Genomic DNA, 10,024 nt, shown 5'->3' on the forward strand with positions numbered 1-10,024 from the left:
AAAAAAAAGAGGGAGGAGAGGTGGGAGGGGGCAACGCAAGTGCAAGGATCTCCGCTGCCTCCCCTGCAGGAGCCGGCAGCTCCTCCCCAAGAGACTGCCTGTCCGAGCTCCCTGCCCGGCCTCGTTTGCCCGTGCTCTTCACCCCCTCCCTCCTTCCCGGCTCCATTTGCTGTCAAAAAAACAATAAAACAACAGCGCACGCACCCCGAGAGCCCAGCGGCAGCCGATCGGCTTCATTAGAAGGAAGCCTGCCTATGCGCATGTGCAAACTCTGTAAAAATAAAATAAAAAATGCTGATGTGCTCTCCTGAGTGCCTGAGGTGTGGACGGGCATATTGTGATGTGCTGGAGGTGAGTGTGATCGCGTTTCAACCGGCATAAACTGCAACGGTTCCAACCGGTACAGTTTATGCCGGCTGAAACGCCCCGTCTGAACGCACCCAGAGTGTTGATGGATGGGCCATTGGTCTGCTCCAATATGGCTTCTCTTGGTTCTTAATCAAAAATGAGCTAGCAGTCACAGCTAGAAGTATTTAGATGGATCTGGGGGTGGATTTGCCACCTTTAAAGCAGGCTATTAGCACAAACCACACACTTACATGAATGGCCAGGACTGGCAGGTCAATGTAGTTCAGAAGTTCATAGTGATACTTCACAGACATACACGAAGAAAAGAAAACCATCAGCTTCTTCTTCCGATTCTTCTTGAGGAATGTGAACAGCAGCAGAAACCTCTTTTCTGAAGGACACACTACGTAACCCTAAACATTGTTTGAAAATAGTTATTCACAGAAATTCTTGCACACTTATTTTTAATCAAAAACATTCAACAAAATTTAGAAAAAGAACTAGCTACCGGAAGCTTCTTTTTTAAACTTTAGACACAATTTTCACAGGCTTTAAAAAGTTATGAATTAATCAAATCAATTAAAGAACAACTGTTATCAATATTTTTAAAAGCTCAGTTATATATACCTATGACTCTTACAGCTCTATTCAGGAAATATCAAACGTTGTGAAGATTTAGTGAAAGCTGGAATTTACAGGTTAGGTTAGTACAAGGTCCCTAAAATTCTGTACACTATGAAGTACGTTATAAACTAGGATTATAAAAAGCATTTGTACAGTTCTCATTTTTTAAATATTCCTCTAATGGAAATATGTGATTTTGACATGAAAAACTGCTTGCATTTGTCATGGGAACAATCTGTGTGGTGAGCTCAAAGGAGATACTAAACAATTCAAAAACATTATGGCTTCGCCATAACAAAGCAATTTTTAGCAACAACCAAGTCAGTGCAATTCATGTGGAATCAGGTCAGAGTTATTTTTGGGAAAGGGTTCATAAATATTTGAAAACAATAATCCAAATGGAAAAGATGAAAAATGCATACCTGTAAAGTTGAATCTATTCTGGATACGAAAAACTAGGGAGGAGAGAAATGGAACCCAAAGGCAGCCGAGGAACAAAATTATCTGAGAGAGAGGCGCTAACATGACCTGGACCAAGATGCAGATGCCTTTCTGCTCAACAGTTACCTGCTCAAGACCATCTACAGTGGCCGCCTCTTTATTATCGTCAACTCCAACATACAATGGCTCCTTCTTAAGAGATATTTTTGCCAGGTCTTCAACCTTCCGGGTTTGCGTGGCAGAGAACAGCATGGTTTGCCTACGTTCTGAGAGAGAAGTCGTTATAAGCAACCTCAAATGAATGGAGGTCAGCTTGCAAGTGTGAACAAGCGAACATATTCTTCAGAAACACCCGAGAATTGAAAGACATGGGGTAAGACCTTGCAGTTTTATTCTGCAAGCAGTGGTGCAGTCCTCCAGAGCAAAAAGCCTTCCCACTGGCACAGCAGGCACTTGCATTGACAGACAAGAGCACGCCACCACTAGCAGCACGGAGTCACAGAATCAAACCACGCATTCACAAGCTACTCTTTCCAGAAGTGTCATATGCCTGCAGGTGTTAAGGGGTAGGAAGGCCGCAGGCTTTTACAGCACAATATCTCAGCTGTGTTTTTGTTCCCTTCCTGTTTGCAACTATAAGCAAAGGCATGGCCAGTGAGCAGGAATCAAAGGTCACTTTTGGCTCTGACCCTGCTGGTCCCAGCCAGTGCCTTCAAATTCACCAGCCACTGAGTCACAGTTTGTTGCTTTATTTTTGTTGGCTGGTTGATTTACATTGAGGAATTTCAGACAGGCGATATATTCCGGAAGAGGAACGGTTCCCAAACGGTTTCTGGTCTGTCATTTCAGACAAAACCGTTTGAGAACCGGTTCCCTTCCGGAATATATTTGTCATTTCACACACAAACGCTTCTGTCCTGTTTAGGAAACGGGTCTGAAGCGTTTTACATGTCAACCGCTTCCAAGTACTCCTCAGTTTCCTCTCCCAGTTCCGATGCGCTTTTTCCCGCTGTTTATCGCCCGCGAGGGCGATCTCCGGCTTTTTTTTTTTTGAACGTTTGCTTTATTGTGCTATAACGGAATAGCATTATATCAATCCCATTGGAATGCATGGAGTGTTTTGTTATACTGCTATAGCGCTCTAAAGCGAACGTTAAAAAAAAAGCCGGAGATCGCCTGCATGGGCGAAAAACGGCAGGGGAAAAGCGGGAAAAAGCGGTGCAGTCTGAAATGGCAAACCGCTTCAGATCCAGCTCTTTACCAGAAGGGGAAAGCCATGTGTGAAATGACAGCCCTAAACCGGTTCACTTCAAAACGGATCATTACCGGCTTGAAATCGGGTGAAACTGGGTAATGTGAAATTCTCCATTGAATTTACTTTTTTGACAATTCGGGTCTCTTCAGAGACAGTGGGATACAAATATCTAAACAAATGAAAAGACAAACACCCCATTTTTATTTTATTTTTTTGCTATTAACAGTCAATTGAATCCTGGTAGGTCTTTTTAAATTTGCATGTCCTTATCCAGCTCAGAGTAATTCAGTGTTTTGTGTATAAAACAATCCACTGGACTTTCATTGTGCTTCACATAAATGACACACAATACAAGCCGTGAGGTGGAGTTAGAATTCTTTTTTTTTAATTTGATTTTTATTGGTATATTAAAAACAAAGTATATCCAGATAATACATGTTACATTTTACTATTCGTTGAACATAGCTGCTTAAGGTTAACAACTGATAGTACGTTTCCCTTGGTTAGTTGTTAGTAATACTTAATATGAGTGTTGTTCAGTGTGTAGGTGCGGGGTATGATCCAGTAGCACATCCTGTAACTTCATGTGTCTCACAAGTGTAACCACTCGTGATATGCTGTGTTACTTGGGAGTTAGAATTCTGAAGTGCACTGGGCCCTGTGGCTCCCACCACTACCTGAAGTATGAATAAACACAAATAACCAGAACAGACCACTTACTTGGCAGAAGTTTTATGATCTGTTTCATTTCTTCCTCAAACCCAACCTCTAAAATTCTATCGGCCTCATCGATGACTAGACACTGCAAGTTCTTAAACATAAATCCTGGAGTATTCTGTAAGACATTGAACAGAGACAAGTGCTGCCAGTTACTAAAACCACACACAAAATAAAAGTTGTGTGTTCCACTCAGCATTATTCTTCCTACCTGCATGTGGTCCAGAAGTCTGCCTGGTGTTGCAACAATGATGTTTATGCCGTTTGCAAGTTTCTGCGCTTCTGCTGATCTGTTACTGCCTCCCATTACCAAGCCATAGGTGTGGACATGGTAAGTCATCAGCTCTTTGAGAACACCGTACGTTTGCATGGCAAGCTCACGGGTGGGTGAAAGGATGATGACTCCCGTTCCTGAGAGGTAGGGAGGGGAAGGAAGATACACATTAAAAGCAAAACCAAATCATTACTCCATTCTCTTTCCAAATTTTCAGGCAACCACCAGGGATACCCTTACCGTTCCTAGGCATGAATTTTAACTTGTAGATGAGTTCTATTGCCGGAATAAGAAATGCAAGGGTTTTCCCACTGCCAGTTTTTGCAGCTGCCAGAATATCTCTGCAATTGGAAAATGGGATTAGAGTGGAAGAAGGTAGCTGGAACAACTTACAAGCAAGTAGGACTAGCTTTGCAAATATATCGATCCCACTTAGTAATCAGAAGTGGCTCACAGAACTCAAAATCTGGTACATGATCGCACTGCAGGAGATGCTTAGCGGGTATCTGACCCCATTCCCTCTGAGGGACTCGGCAACCACTGCTGCTCAAGAATGATTTCACCCAAATGTTTCATTAAATCACAATCCAATCTTTAATTTAGAGTTAGCCTATCTGACCCTCGTGGAACTACAGCACATGTTAGGGAGACGGCCAAAACCTAGGTGTGCTCACTGAAAAGTAAGCATTATAGCATTCATTGGGGCTTGGCATGCACAGTACTCCATTATACCAATGCCAGTGGACTTAAGGATGCCTAACTCTAATGCTGGATTGTAGCCAATATATTAGGATATGGGCAAACATTACTGCTTACTTTTAATACAACAATGGACACGTGAATACTAAAAGAAGGAATTAGAACAAGCTAGTTACCTTATGCAACAAAATGTGTTTTATCAAGATACACATTACAGCATACAGACCATACATGCATACAACAAGTCCAAAGTTTGTCCTACGAAAGCTAAAAGCTTAAACAGCACATGTTGTCTGAAAGGTCATCTCTTACCTGCCCTCCAGAAGTGCTTTAATACTCTTATGCTGAATTTCTGTCATGTGTGTAAAGGCCATATCAGCTATTCCTTTCAAAGTGTTCTCACTAACAAGCCCAGCAAGAGAAGCAAATGATGTATCCTCAAAAGCACCTGGAGAAACGATTACAGCGCGTTTTCATGAAAAGAGGTCTGTCAATTTGATTTTATTAAAGCTGAATGGAATTTAAATCCCTGAATCCAGACAATCTGATCTTTTAAGACCCAGTCTGACAGATCACACCATGTAAGGGAAGAAGCATCTTAACCCATGTGTGCCACACATTCTCATAGATGCTCAGAATTTACATAACAGTACATATTGGCCCAAGTGGTGCCACTTCCATGGAAAAGACCCATGAGACTAGGCTATCTGAACAGTCTCACAGCTAAGTGGAACTTGGTCAAAGATAAATGGCTCCTAAGCAGCCAGCAGAATACATAAACCAGCTCCAAAAAACTAGTCACTGAAACTTCATTCTCTAGACACCACGCATAAGTTTCCTTAATGAAAAGAGAGGGTCACAGATCCTTCACTTTCTACTGACCCTTAAACCAGAGGAATTTAAACTACTTTTAACAACTGACAGCTAAAGATCTGTGCCATGCTATACATTGTCATGTGCCGATCACTCTGTTTGGAATTAACCAAAGGACAGTTTGATCTCCAAGATAAGCCAGGTTAAAAACAGTCCAACCTTGTGCATGTTTATTTGGGAAAGGAATCACCACCAAGTACACTGCCATTTACTCAGACACATGCTAAAAAAACCCAACAAAATAATCAAAAACCCACCTGTTTTAAAAGGAAAAACTCAATCTAAAGATATATGAAAAAGCTTGCCTGTTAGCCCGAAAGGTAAGGTAGATCCATCAGCATCCTCAGCCACTTCCGTCTCATCTGGACTTTCCAGGTTTTCTTCTTTGGCCTCTCCACTGAAGACCCCATTTTCCACTTCAGCACCCTCTTCCATTTTTGCTTTTTTAGTTCCTGCATATATAGTACACAGAGAAAGTGATTCATAGCACTAGATCAGCAGTGTATCAATCATCTGAAGTATCTGCATATTAACCACCACTGTTGCTAGATTCAAGTGAAATAACATCCTATACCTGGTTCCCATAGAATAAACATTTTAAACATGTGGACCCCTATGGAGCTGCGGTGGCTCAAGTGGTTAAGACGCTGAACTGCAGGCTGTGGAAGGTCAGTAGTTCAGCAGTTCGAGACCCACGTGTGCCGCATGACGGAGTGAGCTCCCGTCTCCAGTTCCAGCTCCTGCCAACCTAGCAGTTCGAAAGCAAGACATTGCAAGTAGATAAATAGGTACCACTTCGGTGGGAAGGGAACAGCGTTCCGTGCGCCTTGGTGTTTAGTAATGCCGGCCACATGACCACGGAAACGTCTTCGGACAGCGCTGGCTCTTCGGCTTTGAAACGGAGATGAGCACCGCAACCCTAGAGTCGGATTCGACTGGTTTTCGAGCAAGGGAACCTTTACCTTTTATTGCCCCTACAGAGAAATGGGATGATGGCAGCTATTTCAGTTATGTCCTATGCACTGCTCTGCTGAAAAAAGCTCAAATGCTCACCTAACCTAGCTCATGAACATTTATTCTACGGTACTGCAGTAAGCTTATTCTATTACATGTAGAACTATATCCAGATGTTCATCCAAATCAAGCTTCCTATCGCAGATACTCCAATCTCTTCAAACATCACTGCAGCAGCAGGATCATGTGAACAAATTACCCTTTCAAAACCAGGGCCATTACCATTTTCTGTATCATTCACAGTTTTCCTTTTCTTTTTCTTCTTCTTCAATCCGGGAGGCTTTGTGTCTCCGGCTTCTTCAGCATGGAGTACTGTACCAACCGGCTCCATATCCTTTGTTTTATGTTCTTCCACTGTTGGTTTTGGGATGGGGGAAGCATCTTCTGAGATGTTCACAGTTGTTGCTCCTAATAAATCAGACAGTGGCAAATCCATAAGGGAAAAGACGCACAGAATCAAAGGACCAGATCACATATAGTCCTTTCTATGTATGCAGTTTTTTATTTACTTCATTTATATCCCATCTTTCTCCCAATGGGAGCACAGAACAGGAGCTTACACTGTTGTCCTCTACTCCACTCTGTCCTCACAACAATCCTGCGAAGTAGTTTACATTGAGAGTGTGTGACTGGCCCAAGGTCACCCAAGTGAGCTTCCATGGCAGAGTGGGGATTGGAATCTGGGCCTCCCAGATTCAAGTCCAGCACTCTAACCACTACCCAGTGGCTCCTAGCACACCAGTGTGCCTGCCATGCATACAGGATCACCGCAGTGGCTCCACTACGCAGTGTGCCTGCCATGCATACAGGATCACCCTTAAGTTGAAACATGCAAACTGAACATTGTGTAACACATACAGCATACCACAGCACTCGTATTCTCCCACACTGCCTTTTTGTGGAACGTTTACAGAAGAATAGATTGGATTTATATCCCGCCCGAGCACTCGTATTCTCCCATGCTGCCTTTTTGTGGAACATTTACAGAAGAATAGAAGAAGAGATTGGATTTATACCCTGCCCTTCACTACCCAAAGGTGTCTCAGAGCGGCTTACAAACTCCTTTCCCTTCCCCTCCCCACAACAGACACCCTGTGAGGTGGGTGGGGCTGAGAGAGCTCTTGACAGAAAGGGCTCTTTTTCAAGAACAGCTCTTATCAGAGCTACGGCTTGCCCAAGGTCATCCAGCCAGGTGCAAGTAGAGGAGTGGGGAATCAAACCCGGTTCTCCCAGATTAGAGTCCGCGCACTTCACCACTACACCAAACTGGCTCTCAGGGCTTAATGGTAATCCCTTGCTTATCCAGCGATACAGATGCCCAGATATACTTGGCTCAACCCAATCTATCACCTCAAATGGGCTGTCCACTATTCAATGAAGGAAAATGATCCATGTCTGCCCAGGGATTTACTATTACATTTGGAACATTTTATGCTGTCATTTTTCTTTACTGAAGATTGTTTCATAAATCACCATAGAAGCAAGTACATGAAAATGCTTCAGTACACAGCAACTTCCCCCATGCCATATGCAATGCTCCCTCTAAGTTGTGGAGTCTTGTGAGCAAAAATTCTACTTTGTGAGCTACTGGCATTAAAGTTGTGAGCGAGCTATTTGGCTACTGCATAAATTAGTTTGCTCTGGAGCCCTCCTTCCTGAGCTAAGACAAAAATATGTGAACTGGAGGCTAAAAACCTGTGAGCCAGCTCACACTAACTCAGCTTAAAGGGAACACTGGCCATATGTGGGAAAAAATACCACTTATACTACAGATGTAAGCATCAAGGAATGGTTTTTGTTTTCATATCTTGTTTGAAACATGCACAACATTTCTATGTAACCTACAACATCAGTTGTAGTTCTAATTATGTGCACTAAGATTTAAAATACCCCCTTGATTTCTAATAGGTTCCGTTCTTTTCGATCCTGTAGCTTGACATGCATAAAATCAAGGATGAAAGACATTGTACTTCAAAAACAATCATACAAATGTCTCTGTGAGGAGAATATGAAGCAGCCCTGTTAAGTAAAGGCACAGATGTACCCTTGGGGATGCTAAAGCAGTGCTTCCTGGGAACTACACCTTTGTACTTACTCCGGCTAAGACCCAGAGTTCACCCTGCCTCCTTTGCACCCCTGCCACCTCACTATAACATCTGTACCTTTCAACAGTCCCTAATTCAAGAGACCCAGCCTGCTTTACTCTCACCTCCTACGGTCTTCCTAACTCCCACACAAGCTTCTGCCCTAACTCATCTGCTTTCAAACATCATAGTTTTTATAACTGGTGCATGTTCTTCCAGAACTGAAAGTAAAGTAAACGTATAAAAGACAATTTCCAGAGCAATTCCTTTAACTCAGCATTCTAGCGTCTTATGTTTCTTCAGGCTATTCCTAATGCATGCCAGGTACCACATGGCAGCGAGGAAGAATTAGGAAAGCATTAAGGATGCTGGCAAGCCAAGGATTTTGAAAGGTCGTTTAAAAGCATGAACAGGGCCAGGCGGAATATACGGAGGGGCCCACAGCGGATTGCCTGCTGTCATCACTGTTCCCTCTAAGCTGAGTTAGTGTGAGCTAGCTCACAGTTTTTTAGCCTCTGGCTCACAGATTCGTCTTTGCTCAGGAAGGAGGGCTCCTGCTGTCATCACTGTTTCCTCTAAGCTGAGTTAGTGTGAGCTAGCTCACAGTTTTTTAGCCTCTGGCTCACAGATTCGTCTTTGCTCAGGAAGGAGGGCTCCTGCTGTCATCACTGTTTCCTCTAAGCTGAGTTAATCGCTCGCTCACAACTTTGATGCCGGGAGCTCACAAAGTAGAATTTTTGCTCACAAGACTCCACAGGTTAGAGGGAGCACTGGCTGCCATCTCCTTTAGCACGCAACGTGTGGGTTTTAATTTCCGATCCGTTCCAGAGAACCAGGATCCGAAGACGTGCACTCCGTGTATTCATACGACCCTTCGCCCCCTTTTTGCGATATTTAGAGAACTAAGAGTAACACTCAAGGACAACCATCTTCTCGCGTCCACATTCCCAAAAGCAACGCGGGACCCTCCTAACGGGAGCCTCGACGGCAAGGACTCCCAAAGGCCTCGGGCGACCCCCTTCCTCCGCCCCTCACCGCCCTCCCTCCGCTCACCTAGCCCAGCACGGGGAAGCCCTCGCCCGCCACCCCTGTACTGTTTCCCCGGAAGTCTCTCCTTCGGCCGCTGCTCTCTGAGCCACATTGCGCCGGCGAAGCTTGAGGTTGCGCTTGTGGATCTTCTGGCGCAACAGCCGCATCGGAAGGTTCCCGCCGCTCGCCGCCATCCCCCCCAACACGGCTCGCCCACTAAGGACTGAACACGGCCGGCCAACCCCACGTGTGCGAAAGGAGGAAGACGATAGAGCCGCAGGAAGAGCGAGCGGAAACGGAAGCGGCCGTGGGGGAAGACGTCGTCCGGGTCTCGTTTTCCCACCGCCTCCTCCCCCTCCCCCTCCTCCTCCGGACAACGGCTCACTTGCAGCGACCTCTAGAGGCTGGGAGGAAACAGCTCTCTCCCCCCCTCGTCTTTTCCTCCCAGCGCCTGCTTGTGGCGGCGGAATGCAAAAGAATGCCGAAAGGTGGAGGGTTGGTTTCGATCGTGGGCGGAAGTTGTCACTCACAGACATAAAAACGGCGTGGATTAGGACTGGGTAGACCAGAGTTCAGCCCCCACCACTGGCAATAATTGCAGCAGAGTCATAGAATTGAAGCTGCGGTGGCTCAAGTGGTTAAGACGCTGAACTGCAGGCTGTGGAA

General features: G+C 44.7%; 1 protein-coding gene across 1 annotated transcript in view; it reads right to left on the reverse strand.

The window, feature by feature from the left end:
- Positions 1 to 9,649, reverse strand: part of DDX18 (DEAD-box helicase 18) — a 22,560-nt gene extending 12,911 nt beyond the window's left edge. Inside the window, exons 1-9 of the mRNA XM_015406305.1 lie at positions 9,423 to 9,649; positions 6,468 to 6,653; positions 5,537 to 5,683; positions 4,671 to 4,806; positions 3,900 to 4,000; positions 3,597 to 3,796; positions 3,389 to 3,503; positions 1,540 to 1,679; positions 600 to 761 (exon numbers count right to left, since the gene is read on the reverse strand). Coding sequence (XP_015261791.1) covers positions 600 to 761; positions 1,540 to 1,679; positions 3,389 to 3,503; positions 3,597 to 3,796; positions 3,900 to 4,000; positions 4,671 to 4,806; positions 5,537 to 5,683; positions 6,468 to 6,653; positions 9,423 to 9,552 — 1,317 coding nt within the window. The 5' untranslated portion in view covers positions 9,553 to 9,649. The remainder of the gene's footprint in view (positions 1 to 599; positions 762 to 1,539; positions 1,680 to 3,388; positions 3,504 to 3,596; positions 3,797 to 3,899; positions 4,001 to 4,670; positions 4,807 to 5,536; positions 5,684 to 6,467; positions 6,654 to 9,422) is intronic.
- Between the last annotated feature and the right edge of the window lie 375 nt (positions 9,650 to 10,024).

This window comes from Gekko japonicus, unplaced genomic scaffold (assembly GCF_001447785.1).
Source record: "Gekko japonicus isolate JY-2015 unplaced genomic scaffold, Gekko_japonicus_V1.1 scaffold1925, whole genome shotgun sequence".
Classification (NCBI taxonomy): domain Eukaryota; kingdom Metazoa; phylum Chordata; class Lepidosauria; order Squamata; family Gekkonidae; genus Gekko; species Gekko japonicus.